The sequence below is a fragment of the Culex pipiens genome, chromosome 1 (assembly GCF_016801865.2).
Source record: "Culex pipiens pallens isolate TS chromosome 1, TS_CPP_V2, whole genome shotgun sequence".
Taxonomy (NCBI): domain Eukaryota; kingdom Metazoa; phylum Arthropoda; class Insecta; order Diptera; family Culicidae; genus Culex; species Culex pipiens.
The window spans coordinates 58,682,550-58,707,131 of NC_068937.1; the positions used below are offsets into that span (position 1 = coordinate 58,682,550).

General features: G+C 41.2%; 1 protein-coding gene across 1 annotated transcript; it reads right to left on the reverse strand.

Annotated features, from left to right (window-relative positions):
* Positions 1-11,558: 11,558 nt before the first annotated feature.
* LOC120420401 (uncharacterized) lies at positions 11,559-14,462 on the reverse strand. The gene is made up of 2 exons (XM_039583410.2): positions 12,874-14,462; positions 11,559-12,822 (listed from the first exon to the last, which is right to left on the reverse strand). The coding sequence occupies exons 1-2, from the start codon at positions 13,734-13,736 to the stop codon at positions 11,559-11,561; spliced, it is 2,127 nt and encodes a 708-aa protein (XP_039439344.1). The 5' UTR covers positions 13,737-14,462.
* Positions 14,463-24,582: the final 10,120 nt, after the last annotated feature.

Sequence of the window (24,582 nt, forward strand, 5' to 3'; positions counted from 1 at the left end):
TGATTCTATTATTCAAAGATTTGACTATCCAAAGTGAAATTTTTCAAAGGCCTTCGGATATTCGAGTCTGGACTATACCATCAACAGCCCCTGCTCGATTATATATGGTTGTTTTTGAATTTGTGTTCTTAACATCTATCTAGAGTTTTTTTTAAGTCCAATAAAGATTTTTTTTGCTTTTTGTTTATTTTTGAATACCCCTGACTCAAAGCGGTTTCAAAACACACAAAAAGCAAAAAAAAAATGAAATATCCATTGAGAAACTCAACATATATTTTAACACAACTAGTTTTGTATGAATTGATACATAAACGTATTGATATCAACTAATGATGTTGCCGTCTATCACTCAATTTGAACCTATACTAATGAAAGCAAAAAAAAAAAAAAAGTTTCAAGCCAATCAAATTTCTAATGCAAAAGTACCGAAACAAAAATGCCCTTTCCTATTTGTAACAACTGCTACAAAGACACAAAACCTAACAAAATGTGTTTTAAAAACAAATTTATATATAATTTTGCAATCTGACAAACTATTTACATAGATGTATGATTCAAACATTTATGTCAGTTTCGTACATAATTGAGGCCAACGCATATTTTATTTCAACTTTTTCTTTCCTTCAAAATTTTCTTTAAAAAATTAGGGGGGAAAAACTATATATTTCTATTAAAAAAGCATGTCAAATTAATTGTTTGCTTTTAAGAAAACAATGACAAGTAGAACTTATATTGCCATTTAAAACCAAATAACAGTTTTCAAAACTTTTGCCAAAATTTTTATTACGAATTAGGCCGATGCAAATATTTTTCAAAGTTTTTGTCCCACGGCTCTGGCCGGGGTCTAGGGGGGGGGGGGCATAGTTTCAACATTTGCATGGAAAAAGGCGTCATCCATAAAGTATGTCACGCTCTAGTGGGGGAGGGGGGGGGGGGGTCTGAGCAAGTGTGACATTACATGTTATTAGTATTGGAAAAGCGTGACAAAGGGGGGGGGGTAAATTTTGGCTGATTTTAGCGTGACGTACTTTATGGATGAAGCCAAAGTGTATTTAAATGCATTTTACACTAGTTTAGATCGAAAATTTTCAAAAATTCAAAAAAAATTTAAATCAGCATATTTTTTTTTCAAAAATTCAAAAGATTTTTAAATCAACCAAACATGCTTTAAACAATTTGTGATTCTTTCTGCTTGATTTTTTTGAAAATTGAGCTTGTAATTTGAATTATTTACCTTCTCCTCAACCTTAGAAATTGTTGTCAGGTTATTAGAAAATTGTCAAACTTGCGGAACCCGCAACTAGAGGGTAAAGCTTCTCGAGATTTTCAATTTTCCGGGAATCGGAATTTAACTTTACAAAGATTGACAGAGTGTTTTTTTCCAAAATATTACTGAATATTGAGGTTGACGTATAACACAAAATGACTTTTTGACAACAATAAAAGAAATAACCTTGATACAGCGACTATGATATTTTAATATAGAAATAAGAACCGAGTATTGCTTCGAAATTTAGTTCCAAATGCTTGCAAATCATAATCAAGTAATTTAAATTTTGAGTGGAATTTTAAAAGCAATAAAATGAATATCGAGTTTTGCATCATACAATTATTTCCTAAGCAAAAACAGAAGCTCCATTCATACAACAAGCCACCCTCCATCTGGTAGTCTAGTGAAAATCTCGAATAATTTCCGCCATCTGGCTTAAAACGTTTTTGATTAATTATCTCCTCCAGATCCCTCCCTCCTCTCCCGCATGGTCTAGTATTTACCCCTCGTTGCTCGGTGTCGAGCCGAGAAGCCGAAAACAATCCTAGTCATTTATTTATACATTCTTGCACGATAATTTTCAACATTCCAGCTTGCCGGATGGGGGAGGGAGGGATGGGGGTTCTCCTGTGGCGGGCGCATAAATTACACCAAACCGAGTGAGAGCGAGTGGTGCGCGTAAACAAAAGGTCATCCGCGCGCAAAAGTGGACGACGCACCACGTGCTGTTCCTAGTAATGAGGTGGAGGGGAGGGGGGTAGATACCGAGGAGGACTTGGCTCATTAGCCACGTGCTGTTTATGCGAAACGCCTCCCTCGTTTTAGCTTTTGTATTTCTCCTTTGCTCGTATTGTAAACAAATGCCACGTTTTTGTTTTGTTTTCGTCGAGGACTCGGCCGGGAGGAACTGAAAAGAAAAATCAAGTTGATGCATATCAAATGTTTGACGCGTGATACCTGATCATTACTCATTTTGGTAATGCTTTTTCTGGCGTTCATTCATGTATACGAACACGTAAAAACTAAAAGGGGAATGCTGAATCCTGAAAAATTAAGCAGAATGTGGTAATTATTATGATTTGCCCCAGGACCCAGGATAGTGAAATTTTATAGACTATTTCAATAAATTATTGGCATGTTTAACTTTCGTGTTTCATGTGACTTTTTCAATTCAAGAGAGCCCATTTTTCCTAGATTGTAGAAAATTTCACCTCAAACATTTTCTTCTACAAGCAAATGTAATTTAGACCCTCCTGAGCCGAGATACCTATTTGAATTTCTGATTGCCAATTTTCAAAATTTCTCAGAGTTCACAACCCAAGTAACATTTTAGGCTTTATCAAAGCTGTCACAACCGCTATAAAACCTATCAGCCAAAACCAACATTAAAACCCCTTAGTCGTAACACACTCCCCAGAACCTTGATAAACCCCACTTAAAACCCAAAAGGACCTCCGCAAAAGGTTGTTACGGCCTATTTATAAAACCAACATAGGAGTTCAAGGCTTTACAACTGAATCCTAACAACATCCGCAGGGCCTTGATAAAACCTTTGTTAAAACCTAGTCAGGAGTTATGGAAAAATGACATTTCATACGTCTTTAAACGTCTTATGCCAAATAGGTTTTATTTTGGCAAAAAATAAGTCTTCGTCTTGCCAAATGAAATTATGGAGATGGTTGTCAAAAATGGCGATGATAAATAATAGATATTAGAGGTAATCCAAATAATTTGAAAGCTTATTTCTCACAATTGATGGCTCAAATTCAGCTGCGGTTGAAATTTTATTGATAAATGTAGGGGAGCTAGAGCCAAAAAATTCAACTCGCTTCATCAAAAATCAATATTTTGTAATCATAGTGTTTACTGTTAAAAAATATTTTATTGCAATTCTTTGAAAAAAATGTTCAAAATATTTTAAAACATCTATCGCTACATAAATCATACCAGAAATTCAGCATAAATGTGTATTTTCATCAAATTTAAATCAAATTTTTCAGTTTTCTATTTTTTCAATCAAGATGGCGGTCAATCATATTCAATCAGAGCACGCGTCTAGCGCCATATTTATGCACTGCTATTTGGCCGCGATAAATGCTCTTTAAGGAGCTTATGGTTTTAAGTGAGCTTTTTACATGCCTAATGGCACTTGACAGCTACAACACCCTAGGTTTTAACAAAGCATGCGATAAAACCGTTTGGCATGGCTTTGCCATCTGGTTTTCAAGCCTCTGTTAAAACTTTCATAAAACCTTATTGAAAGCCAGTCGGCTTTTATTTCCACCCGGTTTTATGTCCGAGGCATAAAACCCTGTTAGAACCTATTAATTAGCTCTTGCTTGTTGGTTGCGGTGAATGCCCAAATAAAACTATTAGGCAATCAAGATGCTACAATAAACCCTTAATAAAACTTGGTGGTGGCTAGCTGGTTTAAAAATGTTACTTGGGAAGCACGGCCTACTAACTACACGACATAATTTCCAATTATCTGTAAACACTGAAGATGTGAAGTTACGTCTTTTTAAGACAATCACACCGTCTTTGCAGACTGAATACTAATATTAACGGGACAAACATTGAACGAAAAGCTCCAGGAGGATAAGGCGGGAATCGAACCCGCGCCCCATAGCAACTTAGGGATCGGCAGCCGAAGCCGCTAACCACCGCGCCACGGGGCCCTTTTAGTTATGTTATTGTTATTGGGATAGGCTAGTATACATTTAGGGTGCCCAGAATATGGGACTTTTTTTTCAAACCTCGCTCTACAAGCTGAATATTGATCCTTGACCTATTTTAGGACTCTGGGCCAAATATGAGCAAAATCGTCCAACATTTACCCATTGATACTCGAGGGTGAAGTTTGTATGGAAAAATCGAAAAAATGTATGGAAAACTATAGTTTCTTACGGTTTGGTCTGCACGGTGCGCTACTTCCATCCAAATATTCCCAACAGTGAGATTCTTATTGAAAAATTAATGCTCTACAACTTTGTAGAACATACTAAATCTGTAAAACTCGATCCTGAAAAGTTATTAGCAATTTAAAAAAGTAATTTTAGCATGAAAACATTTTTTTCATTAACTGTAGACTCGGGTATCAATGGGTTAATATCATTCAATTTCGCTCAGTGTCTTGCGAACCTTCGAGGTGAACGGACACTTGAGCTGCGGTATTTTTTACTACCTAAGCTCAGAGTTATTTCAAACAAAATTCACAGTCTTTTTAAAGACTACCTGAGTTACTTTCCAAAATTCTAAACAGTCTTTTCAAGACTAACCACACCTGAAATTTTGTTGTATTCGGGAATCGGAATTTAACTTTACAATGATTGACAGAGTGTTTTTTTTTTCAGAAAAAAAAAAACTGAATATTGAGGTTGACGTATAACACAAAATGACTTTTTGACAACAATAAAAGAAATAACCTTGATACAGCGACTATGATATTTTAATATAGAAATAAGAACCGAGTATTGCTTCGAAATTTAGTTCCAAATGCTTGCAAATCATAATCAAGTAATTTAAATTTTGAGTGGAATTTTAAAAGCAATAAAATGAATATCGAGTTTTGCATCATACAATTATTTCCTAAGCAAAAACAGAAGCTCCATTCATACAACAAGCCACCCTCCATCTGGTAGTCTAGTGAAAATCTCGAATAATTTCCGCCATCTGGCTTAAAACGTTTTTGATTAATTATCTCCTCCAGATCCCTCCCTCCTCTCCCGCATGGTCTAGTATTTACCCCTCGTTGCTCGGTGTCGAGCCGAGAAGCCGAAAACAATCCTAGTCATTTATTTATACATTCTTGCACGATAATTTTCAACATTCCAGCTTGCCGGATGGGGGAGGGAGGGATGGGGGTTCTCCTGTGGCGGGCGCATAAATTACACCAAACCGAGTGAGAGCGAGTGGTGCGCGTAAACAAAAGGTCATCCGCGCGCAAAAGTGGACGACGCACCACGTGCTGTTCCTAGTAATGAGGTGGAGGGGAGGGGGGTAGATACCGAGGAGGACTTGGCTCATTAGCCACGTGCTGTTTATGCGAAACGCCTCCCTCGTTTTAGCTTTTGTATTTCTCCTTTGCTCGTATTGTAAACAAATGCCACGTTTTTGTTTTGTTTTCGTCGAGGACTCGGCCGGGAGGAACTGAAAAGAAAAATCAAGTTGATGCATATCAAATGTTTGACGCGTGATACCTGATCATTACTCATTTTGGTAATGCTTTTTCTGGCGTTCATTCATGTATACGAACACGTAAAAACTAAAAGGGGAATGCTGAATCCTGAAAAATTAAGCAGAATGTGGTAATTATTATGATTTGCCCCAGGACCCAGGATAGTGAAATTTTATAGACTATTTCAATAAATTATTGGCATGTTTAACTTTCGTGTTTCATGTGACTTTTTCAATTCAAGAGAGCCCATTTTTCCTAGATTGTAGAAAATTTCACCTCAAACATTTTCTTCTACAAGCAAATGTAATTTAGACCCTCCTGAGCCGAGATACCTATTTGAATTTCTGATTGCCAATTTTCAAAATTTCTCAGAGTTCACAACCCAAGTAACATTTTAGGCTTTATCAAAGCTGTCACAACCGCTATAAAACCTATCAGCCAAAACCAACATTAAAACCCCTTAGTCGTAACACACTCCCCAGAACCTTGATAAACCCCACTTAAAACCCAAAAGGACCTCCGCAAAAGGTTGTTACGGCCTATTTATAAAACCAACATAGGAGTTCAAGGCTTTACAACTGAATCCTAACAACATCCGCAGGGCCTTGATAAAACCTTTGTTAAAACCTAGTCAGGAGTTATGGAAAAATGACATTTCATACGTCTTTAAACGTCTTATGCCAAATAGGTTTTATTTTGGCAAAAAATAAGTCTTCGTCTTGCCAAATGAAATTATGGAGATGGTTGTCAAAAATGGCGATGATAAATAATAGATATTAGAGGTAATCCAAATAATTTGAAAGCTTATTTCTCACAATTGATGGCTCAAATTCAGCTGCGGTTGAAATTTTATTGATAAATGTAGGGGAGCTAGAGCCAAAAAATTCAACTCGCTTCATCAAAAATCAATATTTTGTAATCATAGTGTTTAATGTTAAAAAATATTTTATTGCAATTCTTTGAAAAAAATGTTCAAAATATTTTAAAACATCTATCGCTACATAAATCATACCAGAAATTCAGCATAAATGTGTATTTTCATCAAATTTAAATCAAATTTTTCAGTTTTCTATTTTTTCAATCAAGATGGCGGTCAATCATATTCAATCAGAGCACGCGTCTAGCGCCATATTTATGCACTGCTATTTGGCCGCGATAAATGCTCTTTAAGGAGCTTATGGTTTTAAGTGAGCTTTTTACATGCCTAATGGCACTTGACAGCTACAACACCCTAGGTTTTAACAAAGCATGCGATAAAACCGTTTGGCATGGCTTTGCCATCTGGTTTTCAAGCCTCTGTTAAAACTTTCATAAAACCTTATTGAAAGCCAGTCGGCTTTTATTTCCACCCGGTTTTATGTCCGAGGCATAAAACCCTGTTAGAACCTATTAATTAGCTCTTGCTTGTTGGTTGCGGTGAATGCCCAAATAAAACTATTAGGCAATCAAGATGCTACAATAAACCCTTAATAAAACTTGGTGGTGGCTAGCTGGTTTAAAAATGTTACTTGGGAAGCACGGCCTACTAACTACACGACATAATTTCCAATTATCTGTAAACACTGAAGATGTGAAGTTACGTCTTTTTAAGACAATCACACCGTCTTTGCAGACTGAATACTAATATTAACGGGACAAACATTGAACGAAAAGCTCCAGGAGGATAAGGCGGGAATCGAACCCGCGCCCCATAGCAACTTAGGGATCGGCAGCCGAAGCCGCTAACCACCGCGCCACGGGGCCCTTTTAGTTATGTTATTGTTATTGGGATAGGCTAGTATACATTTAGGGTGCCCAGAATATGGGACTTTTTTTTCAAACCTCGCTCTACAAGCTGAATATTGATCCTTGACCTATTTTAGGACTCTGGGCCAAATATGAGCAAAATCGTCCAACATTTACCCATTGATACTCGAGGGTGAAGTTTGTATGGAAAAATCGAAAAAATGTATGGAAAACTATAGTTTCTTACGGTTTGGTCTGCACGGTGCGCTACTTCCATCCAAATATTCCCAACAGTGAGATTCTTATTGAAAAATTAATGCTCTACAACTTTGTAGAACATACTAAATCTGTAAAACTCGATCCTGAAAAGTTATTAGCAATTTAAAAAAGTAATTTTAGCATGAAAACATTTTTTTCATTAACTGTAGACTCGGGTATCAATGGGTTAATATCATTCAATTTCGCTCAGTGTCTTGCGAACCTTCGAGGTGAACGGACACTTGAGCTGCGGTATTTTTTACTACCTAAGCTCAGAGTTATTTCAAACAAAATTCACAGTCTTTTTAAAGACTACCTGAGTTACTTTCCAAAATTCTAAACAGTCTTTTCAAGACTAACCACACCTGAAATTTTGTTGTATTTTACAAACGAAGCCATCTTTTTAAGAGAACTTTGCTTGCAAAATGCGTCAAAACAAAGGTAAACGCAAATCTTCTGAAGATTTGGTCGTTACGTCGGTGAAGCGTTTGAACGCTAAACCGGCTAACGGAAACAGAAAAAGAAAACAGCCTCATCCGAGGTCTGATTCTGATTCTGAAAGTGAGGTCAATCCTCCAATTCCATTGGCAAACGGTTTCGGTGTTTTATCCGAAACTGTTGACAAGGATCCTTCTCCTCGTACTGAGCCTTCTGCCGTCGAGAAACGAGTAAAGGCTCCGCCAATTGTAGTGACTTCCGTCTCCGATTTGGCCAGCTTTCGAACGCAACTGAAGAATTGCAAGGAAACTTGCAATTTGAAGGTTTCGTTCCAGCTTGGTCGAAGAGGAGAATGTCGCTTGTTGACGGAATCTTTACAAGATCACCAAACTTTTGTTGGTTATTTGAAAAACCACAAACACAATTTCTACACGTATGAGACCAAGAATGCTCGCCCATTCAAGGCGGTCCTGAAAGGTCTCTCCAACGACCTGTCGGTGGATGAGATCAAAAACGAACTTAAGGTGTTGCTTGGCTTTGCCCCATCCCAAGTAATACCAATGAAGAAAAAATCAAACGGGAATATTTCTCGCTTTGGTTTGACTTCACAATTTTATCTGATTCATTTCAACAGAAATGAAATCAACAATTTGAAACTTTTGGACAAAGTTCAGTTTTTGTTCCATGTACGGGTAAAGTGGGAGCATTTTAAGAAACATGGCGGTAATGGCCAGAATTTGACCCAGTGCCGGCGTTGCCAGGCATTCGGTCACGGTACTGATCATTGCGCCATGGTTCCAAAATGCATGGTTTGCGGGGATTCTTCTCACGACAAGGACAATTGTCCCGTGAAAGAAGTCGCCCAATTTAAATGTGCAAATTGTGGTGGAAATCACAAATCAAATTTTTGGGATTGCCCCATCAGAAAAAAGGTTTTGGATTCTCGTGCTAAGCATCAGCCGAAATCCAAACCGAAATTTTCTCAAAGTCAGGTTGTACCTGCATCTTTAAATCAAACGTTCGTGCTGTCTCACTCGAACAATACCCCTACCGTGGAAAAGTTAGGTAACAGCAATGGTATTTCTTATGCCAACGTCGTTTCGGGTTCGGGTTCATCCACGAATTTTAAATCCTCTACCAATTTTCAAATTGGGCAGGTACCTCAAATTTCATTTGAAAATGTTTCTGCTGGCAACGCTTTGGGATCTTCTGATCTCGGCGATGTTACGTTTGAAAAAATGTCTTTTTTGCAAAACTCACTGTTTGGTTTGATTCAAACAATGAATAATGCTACATCCATGATGGAAGCAATCCAGATTGGATTAAAATTTGCGAATGATGTTGTTCTTACCCTGAAGTTTAATCATGGATCTAAGTAATTCCATCAATATTATGAATTTTAATGCTCGCTCTTTAAAAGCGAAAGAAAATGATTTTTTCAACTTTTTACGAGTTTATAACGTGCATGTTGCTGTTATAACCGAAACATTTTTAAAAACTGGCACTTATTTGAAAAGTGATCCAGATTATAAAGTTATAAACAATAACAGAATGAATCGAAATGGCGGTGGAGTTGCAATAGTTATTTGTTATTTGTTATTTTGTTATTTGTTATTTTTATTTTATTGTCCATCCGACATTTATCTGTCTTAATGGACTGGGTGGTAAAAGCCCGTTCGAGTTGGATCGCTAAATTCGCCACTCTCGAATAGGCACAAAACCCACCGTCTTTTAAACATGGTCAATACATTTCACGAGATACAATATAAACTTAGATCTAAACAAAAATAGTACGGCGTAAGTTAGAAATAAAGGAATCTACAGACATCGAGTAATCAAATAAATCGTCAAAATCATTGAAAACGTCACACATCGCCCGGATAGGTTCCTGCTGTCCATATTGAGTACGATGAAAGTCTAGGCGGAGTGCGTTCCACGTTCTGAGCGGCCGCGGGATGACGTTGAAGTTGATCCTGGCGAGGATATTAGGAGCGTCGATGGCACCTAATAACAGTTTGCCCACGAAAGCCGCCCGTAAGAACTGCCTTCTCTTAGAGAGTGTTTCCATCCCTAGAGCCTCGCAGCGTTGTTCGTAGGATGGCGCTACAACTTGATCAGGCCATGAGTGGAAGCGCAACGCGAATCTTGTGAACTTCCTCTGTACCGACTCGATTCTAGTCACCCATTCATCTGTGTGCGGGCTCCAAGCCACCACAGCAGTCTCGAGGTGAGAACGAACGAGTGCGTAGTAAAGAGCTCGTAGGCAGGCAGGATCACGAAACTCGTTTGCGATCCGAAAAATGAACCCGAGATTGCGGTTTGCTTTGGAGATAACGGCGTTGTAGTGGGCGGAGAGGCTGAGCATTTCATCGAGGAGTGTGCCAAGATCCTTAACGACGGTCGCCCTCTCCAGCGGTTGGTCTCCGATGGTGTAAGGCCAGCAGATGGGGTGTTTTTTGCGTGTGAAAGAGATAATAGAACATTTAGAGAAACTTACTGACAACAAATTTGAATCACACCACTGAGTAAAAGACTCAATCAGCTGTTGGAGCACCCGGCAGTCGTCTACGTTGTGAATTGGCTGGTAAATCTTTAGGTCGTCGGCATAGAGAATTCTGCTTCCGGGTGGGAGCACAAAGGTAACGTCGTTGTAGTAGACAGAGAAGAAGCTTGGTCCTATATTACTCCCTTGAGGAACGCCAGACGTCATACAGAACGGCACTGATTCGGAAGCACCGATTTTGACCGAGAGTGTTCTGCCAGTCAGGTACGATGCAACCCAGTTGACGACTTTGCATGAAACGCCGAGGTGGTCGAGCTTGGCGAGTAAGATGCGGTGGTCGATCCTGTCGAACGCAGCCTTAAGGTCGGTGTAAACAACATCCACTTGTCCTCCGCCTTCCATGTTTCGTTTGCAGAATGAGATGAAGTCGACTAAGTTTGTACTTGTCGAGCGTCCAGAAAAGAACCCGTGCTGTGCTGTTGAGATGTAACCCTTCGTTGCGTTTATCAGATGCGTGTTTACGATGATTTCCATCAGTTTGGAACCGGCACAAAGAGATGTTATTCCCCGGTAATTGGAAACGTCCCGCTTATCCCCTTTCTTGAAGATTGGGAACATGTACGATGATTTCCAGCAATTCGGGAAGGTTTCGGATTGTATGGACAGGTTGAAAATTCGCTGCAACGGTTTTGTGACGGCGACAGCACAGGATTTCAGCACAATTGATGGGATTCCGTCAGGTCCGGCAGACGATGAGGACTTCAGCTTTGCGATCGCCATTCGTACGTCCTCCTCCGTGATTGGTACAGCGCTCAGGTGAAGTGCGTCTGCGGGGACAGTGCGGAGTGCGCTGCGCACTTGATCCGGAGTTGCAGGCGATGGACGAAATACGCTCAAAAAGTGCTGAGCGAACAAGTTGCACGTCTCCTCCGTGGAAGTAGAGTTAGCTTCGCCGAGGAACATTTTAGCTGGAAGCCCGGTTTCTTTGCGTTTCTCGTTTACAAAAGACCAGAAAAGTTTTGGATTACGTTTCAGATTCTCTTGAGTACGGCGAACATGGATTCCATAACGGTGTCTTTTGTAGTGCGTGTAACGTTTGCTGGCGAGACGGAAGGCGCGATGGGTTACAGGATTTCGTCTAGCTGAATACTTCCTCAAAGCAGCGGCACGCCGTCGTTTCAGTTTTTTCATGCGATCATTGGACCAGGGAGGTTTCCGAGGGGTGCACGAGTTGGAACGTGATCTCTGAAGAAGGTTTTCAGTGTAGAGTTGAAGAATGCCACAGCTTCATCCACATTCTGCGTTTCATTGAGGGCATTCCAGTTTACTCCGAGAAGTGCGCGATTGAGGGCGGGAAAATCCGCCTTATAGAAGTTGTAAGATCGGGTATCAGGTTCGTCGATGAACGGCACTGGCACCCTCAGCGAAACAGTTACCTCCAGTGGGGGATGTGGCGGGTCGATTCTAAGCAGCGCTTCCGGGGCCTCAGTGACAGAGCAGTAGTTTACAGAATCGTCATCTATGAGCACCAAATCAAGTGTGCGATTTAAGTTGTTGCTAACATCATTCAACTGTTTCATTCCAAGCAGTGCCATGCCGTCGAGTAGTGTAGAACTGGAAAGCGGATAAGATGCCGACGAAGAACTGGGGTGCGCGTGTTTCGAGTTGAATTTTGCCCAAGTTATTTTAGGTTGGTTGTAATCGCCGAGAAGCAGGTGCAAATCGTTCGGACGCATCACTTCGGCTACAGCGGAGGCCGAGTTAAAGTGCGACTCAATAACTGCTGAATTTCTGGCAAGATCCGGGCTGATGTAGACGGAGCCGACGTACAGCTTCTGATCTGCGACGCCGTTGATGACAACCCAGAGCTGTTCGATGCTGCTGGCATCCGTCGGAACCGGAAATTCGGTTGAATCAAACTTTTTCGAGACAGCGATGCAGATTCCACCGCCAGTTTTCTTTCCAGTACGAACAGTGTCTCGATCGTTGCGGTAGACTACATAGCCAGTCCCGAACAACTGGGGCGAGAAGATTTCATCGTCTAACCAGGTCTCCGTAAGAACGATGACATCATAATCGCAATCGATCACAGCCAGGAATAGATCGTCGATTTTTGTACGAAGTCCCCTTACGTTTTGATAGTAAAAGCTCAGGGCGCGCTGCGTGTCCAACCGATTAGGAGCTTCAGCCGCTGATGTAGTCCTCAGGGAGGTACTGGAAACCAACAGATCATCAGCGCGGGACATATGTTCAAGAACGGGGTACTCGCCTGAGAGTTGCCGTTGGAAGACCCCCTCACGATGGCCGTACGCAGGTTCGGGACGGCTTTGCTGAGCGTTGACATGCGGCAGGACTGCGACGGGTCGTTCGGGGGCTTCCACAGGACTTTGTATCAGGCGTCCCGAGTGAAGTAGCGCAGCAGCGCGAGCGGGTGAATGTCTTCGGTCGGAGCTGGAATGCGGGTGATCGTCAACGAGAGAAAAGGTTCCGCAACGTGAGTACTTGCCCGTGCTGACGATTTGGGAGACCCTCGCCCCGTACCCGCACACATCACCAGGACGACTTAAATGGCCAGCAAGTTGGGTCTTCGATATGGCTGGCTCTGCGATGGTATCGGCTGCGGCGGGAGAGTTGAGGGCTCCCACGGTACTTAGCAAGAAGCGTCCTGGAGAAGCAGTCTCGTCGATGGAATTCGGTGCAACAGAGATGCGTCTGGAGACTTCCGCGCTGACGATAAGGTTGCTGACAATAGCCGGGCCAGATAGCTGGAGTGTGGTAGGGGGGGCAAGGGCTCCCCCGTAATCCGAAAAGTTGCGTACAGACTTCGACCGGGCTGATGGAATCCCTAGGATTGAGTTCTGCAGTGGCTGGCGTGAGGATGATTCGCTGGAAACCAAACTTTTATCAAGTGGGGAATTACTGGGACAACATGAATACTTGCCTGAGAAGCCAGGTCGGAAACCCCCAACTCGATCTCCGTGCGCCGGGTAAGGATGACTAACAACAGGTGCGGAGCGATTTGAAGCCGCAGCGGAGAGAGAGGGGATTTCCTTAGTGTGCTTGATCATGCATCCTATTCCGACATAGCATCCGTTCCGGCCGGTGAAGTCTGTGGACGCAACGGCGTTGTAGTCACGGAGTTCAGCAGGTCGGCAGAGGTTGTCGGCGTATCGGTAGAAGGATCCCAAAATTTTCCGGCCGTACGGTCCTCGAATTCCCGAACGATAAGGCCGGCCGGCCAGGTGGCCCTCGCAAGAGCCTTGGTTTTGAGTTCCTTTTTCATTCCGATTTTGAAGGAGATGAATGACATCCGAGAAACATCCTTTCCTTTCCCCACCAGTCTCGTGACCTCGAGGTCGGAACATCCCAAGCGGTCAGTGGCGAGCTTGGAAACTTGTTCGACCGTAACGTTACGGGAGATCCTCGAGAGGTAGAGTTGAAACATTGTCGATGAGTCATTGGCAACGATTGATCCAAGCGAAGGAGAAGCAGCGATCCCAGTAGCAACTGTTGAGGGATCTGGTGGATTCTGACGACTTTGCTGGTTTTTGAATAGTTGCCGACCATTCCACGGTTTACCTCCAGCACCATTATTACGTTGGCCTGACATAGGTGTAAGTGAGTTTGAGTTGACCAGTGCAGCAAAGCTTTGTTTCAACTCCTTTTTCATCTCCGTTAAAACGTCCGACTTCAGCTGCTCAAACAGGTGACTTTGCGAGCCAGAGGCTTGGTTTTGCCCAGCAGCGTAAGCAGTTTGGACACTCCGACGCATCCGCATATCGCTCATCAAACCGCTGCAAGACTTGCACAGCCAAAACAGCTGTTTGTTTTTCACAGCTTCAGCGAGTAAAGCGGCTGGGAGATTGGTACATTGGGGGTGAAAGATTGCACTGCAGAACCCCTGGCAAGCAATGTTTTGATCGTCAACTTCGTTTGCGCAAGAGTGACAGACAGCGTTGGAACTCATGATGCTTCGCGGATCGAACACTAGGTGGTGCAGCGAGCGGCTAGTGGTTGATGGCGCGTAACAAATCCGAAATGGAATAAAAATAAACAAAAACTTCGCGTTCAAATTACGGAAAACCCGGCACAATTATCGTATCCACCGTAGTATGACTTATAGCACGTTACGTGACTTTAAGTTAAAAGTTATTGAAAGTTTGGGCATTGAACTTGAAACTTCTTTTGGGAAAATTATGATTGCAGCTGCATATTTGCCTTTCCAATGCACTGGGGAAAATAAAAATTATTTCAAAGGGGATTTTAATAAACTTACTCGGCATAGATCTCGATTTTTGATCATCGGTGATTTTAATGCCAAACACCAATCTTGGAATAATTCAAAAGTAAATTCCAATGGTAAAATTCTATTCAGAGATTGCACTTCTGGTCTTTATTCGGTTTTATACCCGAATGGGCCAACTTGCTTTTCTTCTGTTAGAAATCCATCAACAATTGATTTGGTTTTGACAAATCAAAGTCAGTATTGTGGTCCTTTAGTGACTCATGCTGATTTTGATTCTGATCACCTTCCAGTAACATTTTCACTTTCTCATGAAGCAGTTACCAGACCCAATAGTTCTGTGTTTAATTACCACAAAGCTAATTGGGACAGGTATCAGCATTATATTGAGAATAATTTAAATCATGATTTTGTTTTAGAAACCAAAGCTGATATTGATTCAGCCTTGGAATCTTTAACTAATGCAATTTTGGATGCTAGGAATATTGCTATTCCTAAAGTCCAAGTCAAATTTGATTCTCCCATTATTGATGACGATCTTCAGCTTCTGATTCGTCTGAAAAATGTTCGTCGAAGACAGTATCAACGTTCTCGTGATCCTGTACTGAAGCGAATTCAAAAAGATTTGCAAAAGGTTATTGACCACAGATTCACTCTCCTGCGAAATGAAAAGTTCGCAAGAGATGTTGAACAAATTAAACCTTATTCCAAACCTTTTTGGAAACTTTCAAAGGTTCTTAAGAAACCTCAAAAACCAATCCCTTCTTTAAAAGATGGTGATAATATTTTATTAACTAATGGGGAGAAAGCTCAAAAACTTGCTCAGCAGTTTGAGAGTGCTCATAATTTCAACTTAAATGTTTTGAGTCCTATTGAAGATCAAATTTCAATAGAATTTCAGAATATTGTTGAACAAGAATTTTCATCAGATGAAGTTTTAAATACGGATCTGAATGAAATAAAATCTATTATCAAAAAATTTAAAAATATGAAAGCCCCTGGTGAGGATGGCATTTTTTACATTTTAATTAAAAAATTACCAGAAGCAACTTTAAGTAGCTTGGTCAAAATTTGCAACAAATGTTTTGATTTGGCATATTTTCCCAGTAGTTGGAAAAATGCTAAAGTAGTTCCGATTTTGAAACCGGATAAAAATCCTGCTGAAGCCTCAAGCTATCGGCCCATTAGTTTGCTTTCATCTATTAGTAAATTATTCGAAAGAATAATTCTTAATAGAATGATGACGCACATTAATGAAAATTCAATTTTCGCTGATGAGCAGTTTGGATTTCGCCTTGGGCATTCAACTACTCATCAATTGTTGAGAGTTTCAAATTTAATTCGAAGCAACAAATCTGAGGGCTATTCTACTGGCGCTGCTCTTCTAGACATAGAAAAAGCATTTGACAGTGTTTGGCATAAAGGTTTGATTGCGAAATTGAAAATGTTTAATTTTCCGATTTATATCGTGAAAATTATTCAAAATTATTTGACGGATCGTACTCTGCAGGTATGTTATCAGAATAGCAAATCTGATCAACTACCTGTACGTGCTGGCGTCCCTCAAGGAAGCATTTTGGGTCCAATTTTATACAATATTTTTACTTCTGACTTACCTGATTTGCCCCCAGGATGTCAAAAATCACTTTTTGCTGATGATACAAGCATCTCCGCCAAAGGTAGAAGCCTTCGTGTCATCACAAGAAGATTACAAAAAAGCTTGGATATTTTCAATTCTTATTTGAAAGAATGGAAAATTACTCCAAATGCTGCAAAAACTCAACTTATTATTTTCCCTCACAAACCAAGGGCTGATTTTCTTAAACCAAAAAGTCATCACATTATAAAGATGAATGAGGTAAATTTAAAGTGGGAGGATCAAGTGAAATATCTTGGACTTGCTTTTGACAAAAACCTTACTTACAAGGATCACATAGAAAGTATCCAGGTTAAATGTAACAAATATATTAAATGTTTGTATCCACTTATAAACAGGAATTCTAGACTTTGTCTCAAGAATAAACTGTTAATTTATAAACAAATTTTCAGACCTGCCATACTTTATGCTGTGCCGATCTGGACAAGCTGTTGCTTAACCAGGAAGAAAAAACTTCAGAGGATTCAGAACAAAATTCTGAAAATGATTCTGAAACTTCCTCCCTGGTTCAGCACCAGTGAACTTCATCAATTAGCCGAAGTTGACACTTTGGATGTTATGTCCAATAAGATAATTGATGCATTTCGACAAAAATCATTGCAGTCTTCAGCTGCATTGATCCGCTCTTTATATAGTTTATAAGTTAGTTTTAAGGCATCCCTTTTCCCTTTTGTACATGTAGGACCTCCTACATTTGAAATCACTGAATAGCGAAAGCTACAATATTTCATGAATAAATGAAAGTTGCTAGTATTTAAAATTGAGGTGAAAAGTCATCGATTGTGATTGGACACTTATAACAACTTGAGGTTGCTGAGCTGTGCTTCCAGTATGGTAGAGCTAAACACGGGATGGTACTCTACAATTACACTCAGGATCGGCATGACGCTCGAGATTTCCTAAGCCAAGAAAACACTGTGTTGCCTAAGGGAAACTACAGTTTATTTCCGGTTTCAGTCGACAGGTTTATTCAGGGATCCCTTCCTCTCCTCTAGCACTCGTTTCCCGTCCCACGTCCTTACATACTATCTCCTACCTCACTCGTCCTTCTTCTTTCTTCCTTTACACTTCCGGTGCACCGTTGACTCGTTCGGGGCCCCGTATCACCGCTCTGCCGTCGTCGCTACTCCTTCCTGCTGACGTAGACGCTCCTCCTGCAGTTCGCCAATGGGGGTGGCCTCCTTGTCAGTCGGATGGACCCTCCGACGCTTCGGCTGCAGCCTTCGAGGACCCTCGCCTGCCGTCCGCGCCCTTCCTGTGCTTGGTAACGGGCAACAGGCTTCGACGGCGTCCAAGGACTCCGTCGGTACAGTCCGGGTTTCGGGTCGCGGAGTTGACGGTCACGGCCAGGCGCACGAACAGTGTCAAACGGGGACGCTGACGATTCGTAGGGTGGTTCACCGGTCCGGAAATAGCACGGCCAGGGTGAAAACCACAAGTGTTCACAAAGTGAACCGTGAAACACAAAGGGGTCCTACGCGGGACAAAATGGCGGTTAGATTGCTAATGCTGGGGATCGGGGCTCGTATTGGGATGCTTCTGGGATGGCACATTCCTACCTGGATGTCCAAAACACACGAGTAGCTCCTGCTCTCGTCTCTCCTCGGAACGTAGCGAGTTCCGGGCGCTGTCCTGATGGTATCAGGTTCCACTGGTCCGTCCAACGGACACTCTACCAACGCTGGTATTGCGGGTTGGTACTCACTTGGTTGCCTCTACGGACAACCGTTCGCAACTTGATCACCGGACTTTCTGATCCAGCAATCGCGATGGTGGTTCCCAGAAGCCCCCTTTAACCTTCACGTGCCAACTCATATCACCCGTCATTGCATCCTTCGAACATTCACCACCCCCAATGGCCGCCCATGCGATGTTCTTTAGCGGCGACATCTGGTGGTGACTAGCGGCATCAACGCACGGTGTGGGACGTGCAGCTACGGGTTGCTGCCTTGTTGGGAGACTTCCTCGTTCCCCGTCGACAAACACAACGTCTTCTTGGCAATATTTACACAAAAAACTATACAAAACGCGACGATTCACACCGATATTTAACACTACAAACACACTGGTTACACACTCAATAATATTTTAACTGAATGAATGTACATGGAAGAGAAAATCTGAATAAATATAAAAAAAAAAATTCAATTTCGCTCAAAATTTACACAGATACTTAAAATAACCCAAAACACCGTTTTCCGCTTGTGGAGCAGGAGGTCATTTTTTCTGGGCACCCTAGTGTACATAGATCAATGATTTTAATGCTGACAAATCAATATTGATGTTTGACACACCTTTCAATCAAAATGACATTTTAACAAAGTTTGGTTCAATGTGCGGAATAACAACTCCAGAGCAATCATGCTTGAGTCAAGTTCAAAACAGTTCTGAACACTTGCAATTCTGTGCATTCTTTAAATTTTTTTATCTGATCTTGCCCCAGATGCAATGATATACGAAGTTTTCACATGATTCCACACGTGATTGCAATCCGAAGAAATCATTTTTCACGGTCTAGTCGGTATCAGCGAGTAACCCGAGGCGGAGCAAGTACACGAACGTGAACATTTATTATGTGATTCCGCTTTACAATTTCCTTCCTTTTTCCCTTTCACACATTTCCCTAGTCCGGACGTCATTGGCCAACGACGAAAAATCGATGAAATTCTCGCATTTCCCCCTCGATTGACCCCCTCTCCTTTTGCCGGTTCTAAGTATTCTCCTGCTGGTTCTCTTACCCAGTTTGGCACATAATTCACACATGCTCCGACTGAGACCGGGGAAAACGTACGGTCGTGTACCATATCGATTTAAACTGTGTTTTCCTCGACCTCATCCTGTGCCATGGCGGCTCTGCTACTGTCATGTCACCTGCAGAGTTTGCTTTTACTGGCACAGAATGAGCTCAAATTTGGGAACTCAACATTATTCATAAGTTCAAAAATAACTAATTTAAACCAAACTATAAACTGCTTTTTTCAAAGCAACTTTTAATTTTTATTATGTTGAAAAAAAAATCAATCAATCTGCAAAAAAACAAGCATCTTCTGTACTCTTGTAAAAGCTGCTGTAGTCGGGAAAATCCTTTTCCAGTCAATTCTGGTGCACGACACGGACATGGACCAGCTGGGGGAGGGGCAGCTGCTCCGATGCGGCGCAAAACACAGACACATAAATTTCTTGATGCAACATTAACTTTCCGGTGCAAAGTGCATCTTCCCTGTCCGCTTCAGTTTGTACCCACCACACCGGAAGATGCTGTGAAGAGTGGCTTTAAGGGAAGGTCGTCTCCTGCGCAGTAGGGCATTTTTTGTCCATTTGGATTTTTATTTACTTACTATACTATAAGAATCAAAGTACTGCAACATTCATAGTTTGAATTCTGATCAGCTATGCTACCATTCACTGATCTCTCCTATTTCCATCATACCTATCGAGTTTGGTCATAGACAGCAAATATGGGTGAATAACAGTTACTATTTGTAGCAAATGGGATATGTCAAATCGACCATATCACATGAAAATCATATGACCAATTGATAATCTGCTTAATTTATGGCCGAAGACGATTGCAGTCTAAATCATAGTTTCGTATCCTCAAAGCTTTCAATCGTAGCTACTCTATTTTGACTTGATTTTGTCGCGTGATAAACTTTAGATTTATGATTTTTTTTTCAATTCGAACAAATAAAAAATAAATAGAGCAGTGAAAAAAATAATGACCTTACTTTACTTAACTTAACAATGCGCTAAATTTTACAACAAAATTAAACTAGACAAATTTTCACAACCAACGGGTATAGAGCACACTGGCGATGTGTATAGATCATTAAATTTCCATCCCAAATTATCAACTCAAATCGCGTGCACCACCCAGAACTCTGGAACGTTCAGCTGCTCAAAGTTTTCCTGAACTCGATGCCACGGGCTAACGCGTCCACCCCGCTGAACCTGTAGATTAGAACAGTCAGCAGAACCGGCACCATCCCAGGATTTTACGCTGAATGAATGAAATATATTGTATGCACGAACTCGGAAGTTCGCTGGTCCGAGATACGCTCTGAACGGTGGGATTGTTGAAGCTTCAGTGGTTCCGTAACAGGTGCTAAGTACTGTCCACTTCTCGCCAATCACCTTCAAACGGTTCTCGACGAATTGCACACTCCAGTGCTCACGAGCTGGAAGCCACTCAAAACTCTGGAGCATACTTCTCCGATGCCGAATCCGTTTTGGCACTCCTGCAATGAATCGCTCCTAGTGGAACACGGTTTCGATTTGCTCCAGTCAACTCCCTGCTGCTGCTGGGGAGTGTACTACTTTCAATGTTGGTTTAAAGTGCTCCTGGAAAGCGCTCCTCCACCATGGCTCATACATCCAGCAGAGCCCAACCTACCTGGTTTTGGAATCACACACTATCTCGCCCTGGCAAAGTGGCAGGAATAATAAATTTGAAAATCTGTTGAATATATATCGTTTGCTAATATGCTTACTCGTTTCGAAATCTAATTAAATATTAATCTTACACCATCGTAGAAACTACGACGCTGACGACGAAAGAGGTAGCAGAGTTGGGTCGTTCACCACGAAGCATATCGCAGAGGTAGTCCAATGTGACACAGCCCGAGCATGGGTAAATAACAAGGGAAACGCAAAATAATACCATTCAATGGTATCAATACCAAATTTTGGTTTTCGCGAGCCCTTGAAAAAATGTCTAAAGTGTAAGTTAATACCAACCTGTGGTATTATACCAAATTTTGGTATTGTTTTGTTATTGGACAAATTTTAAGAAAGTGTCGAATTTTGTCTTACTGTTACTTACTTATATTCTTTAAAACGCAAATCTACTCCAAATCAAAGCCAACTATTTTATTTTGGTCTAAAAAAGTCATTTAAAGATCTTTATAAATTAGGGAATACCATACATTGGTATTGTAAAGGTATTTTAAACAAAACTATTATAAAATAAAGGTGATTCATAAAAATCTATTTCAAATGATGTTTAACATTCTTAAAAGTATGCTGATACATTTGAAAATGATAAGAAAAACATTTATATATTTAACGATTTATTTTACGACAACAATAGGTTTAACGTGAATAATTCAAAATTTTAGAATGGATTTTACTTAACATTGTGTGCCTTTTTCATCATAATCGATAAACTCAAAAAAAATAATGTCAATCTTTGTTAATTTGATAAAATAACTCTTACAATACCAAAATGTTGGTATGCATGTGGTATTCGAACATCGTTCTTAAATCTTTTTAATATTGGATTTGTGTTGAATCCTATTCAGTTGGAATCATGCATCCTCGAAAATCCCTCGAAAAATGCCACGCTGCCTGGGCTATAGCCTTTCTCGTTCTGCTTTAGTTTGTTTCTCTTTCTTTGAATTTCCTGATATTTTTGCCTGCAGCTAAAACATGTTGATGCAGCAGCAGCTCGTTTTCAACAAGCCTTGATAGCTCAGTTGGTAAACGGGTAGCTAAAATGGTGTCTGCACATTACCTGCCATGAGTTCGATTCCAGTATTCCTCTAGTTTTCTTTACCTGATATTTTTTGGCTCTCCAAAGCAAGACTTAGTTTTCCTGCCTGTTCGAAGGATTTAAATATAGCATCAAAATTCTACCCATTTCTCATTGCAATCCCATTAGCTAAATTGAATTCCCGCTGTAATCCTATAGAGAATTCTCATTAGTTTTTGTCCAATGAGATTTTTATTTACCCGCAAAGTTTTTATTTGTCTGGTATTCATTTGCCCTTGGAATGGCACGTTTTGGTATTGCTTTGGTCTTCCCCATACAGTTTTTTGGTATGATTTCATGGTATTATACCATCTATTACTGGGCAACCAAGGGCACATTTTGGTATTTGTTATTATGCCAAGTAATACCAAAATATGGTATTCCCGTGTTATTTATCCCTGCTCGGGAGTGCTGCTGCTGTTGCTGCTGTGGTAATGTGCCAACTCATCCCGGACAGCGAAGGCGATCCCGCACACTGGTGCCGGAGGACAGGTGTCATGAGCTGTGTGGCATGTTGGAAATTAGAGTATCATTAGCATAACCGCCTGGAACTCACATACACATATAGAGTGGAAGGCACGAAAGCCGTGACCGTATGTTTGCTAAAAATTAAAATCTAGTTTTTTTTTATTATCCCCTATTATTATTATCTAAAAAGAGCAATAAATGCCAAAGGTACTAAAGTATAGATTATTAAGATGATTTTTATTCTAAAAGCAATGAGATAAACACCACAAATATGTATTTTATTTTGCAACATTAAACAATAAACACGAAAATCATAGTACAGTTAAACCTCGCATATGCAACTCATATGGGGGTTTCTTATGCGAAGCACGCATATGCGAGGTACAGGGCTTATGGGATTTTGGCTATATGGGAGACATGGCCTATATTTTTATAAAAAATCATCTTAACTATACAAATTTATAGTGTTTTGGAATCGTTATGAAGACAGCTATACCAAATTTACAAGGTTTAAGATGTTCTAGGTCATCCGAAACTTCCTCAAGTTAAGGCCAATGTGTTCACCGTCGTACAAGTATGAGGTAGGCGATTGTGACTGTGGTTTTTGACCTCAGATCATATCCAGATAGCCTCAGGGAGGTTCAGGGACTAGTCTACCGATGTGTGGTGATGTTCTGGGTCTTCTGTAGAGTCCCGGGAGTTACGGACGATGGGTCTACCGCCGTAACAAGATAGAGGTCGGAGGTTTTTGACCTCAGATCATATCCAGATAGCCTCAGGGAGGTTCAGGGACAAGTCTACCGATGTGTGGTGATGTTCTGGGTCTCCTGTAGAGTCCCGGGAGTTACTGCCGATGGATCTACCGCCGTAACAAGATATAGGTCAGTGGTTTTTGACCTCAGATCATATCCGGATAGACTCAGGGAGGTTCAGGGACTAGTCTACCGATGTGTGGTGATGTTCTGGGTCTTCTGTAGAGTCCCAGGAGTTACGTACGATGGGTCTACCGCCGTAACAAGATAGAGGTCGGTGGTGTTTGACCTCAGATCATATCCAGATAGCCTCAGGGAGGTTCAGGGACTAGTCTAACGATATGTGGTGATGTTCTAGGTCTTCTGTAGAGTCCTGAGAGTTACGGCCGATGAGTCTACCACCGTAACAAGACAGAGGTTGGAGGTTTTTGACCTTAGATCATACCCAGATAATCTCAAAGAAGTTCAGGGACTAGTCTACCGATGTGGTGATGTTCTGGGTCTCCTGTAGAGTCCCGGGAGTTACGGCCGGTGAGTCTACCGCCGTAACAAGATAGAGGTCAGTAGTTTTTGACCTCAGATCATATCCAGATAGCCTCAGGGAGGTTCAGGGACTAGTCTACCGATGTGGTGATGTTCTGGGTATTCTGTAGAGTCCCAGGAGTTACGACCGCCGTAACAACACATCGGTAGACTAGTCCCTGATCCTCCCTGAGTCTATCCGGATATGATCTGAGGTCAAAAACCACTGACCTCTATCTTGTTACGGCGGTAGACCCATCGGCCGTAACTCCCGGGACTCTACAGATGACCCAGAACATCACCACATCGGTAGACTTGTCCCTGAACCTCCCTGAGGCTATCTGGATATGGTCTGCGGTTAAAAACCTCCGACCTCTATCTTGTTACGGCGGTAGACTCATCGGTCGTAACTCTCGGGACTCTACAGAAGACCTAGAACATCACCACATATCGTTAGACTAGTCCCTGAACCTCCCTGAGCCTATCCGGATATGATCTGAGGTCAAAAACCACAGTCACAATCGCCTACCTAATACTTGTACGACGGGGAACACATGACCTTAACTTGAGGAAGTTTCGGATGACCTAGAACATCGTAAACCTTGTAAATTTGGTGTAGCTGTATAGCTGACTTCATAACGATTCCAAAACACTATAAATTTGTATAGTTAAGATGATTTTTTATAAAAATATAGGCCATGTCTCCCATATAGCCAAAATCCCATAAGCCCTGTACCTCGCATATGCAACTCTTGCGACAAAACCGAATCAGGTGGAATGACTCGTATATGCAAAGTTGCATATGCGAGGCGCTCTTATGCGAGGTTTGACTGTAATATTATATTACTTTTTGGGGGGCATTCAAGAGTTTGTTCCGGTGGGCGTATTGAGCCCAATCCAAAATATGAGCTTGATTGGACGTAACAGGAGCTCATTTTTGTTACACTCTAGGGTACATATTTTATGTCAGAAAAAGTGTAATATTTAGCTCTGAAAATGTGTAATTCTAGCACATTTCTGGTGTAGGGTAGGGTAGTCA

Excerpts from the sequence above, each read along its gene's own strand:
- LOC120420401 (XM_039583410.2), bottom strand. The coding sequence starts at position 13,736 with ATGTTCCGACCTCGAGGTCACGAGACTGGTGGGGAAAGGAAAGGATGT. Across the intron at positions 12,823-12,873 it reads CAAATCGTCAGCACGGGCAA|CTCCGACCGAAGACATTCAC; the intron begins GTACTCACGTTG and ends CCCGCATTCCAG.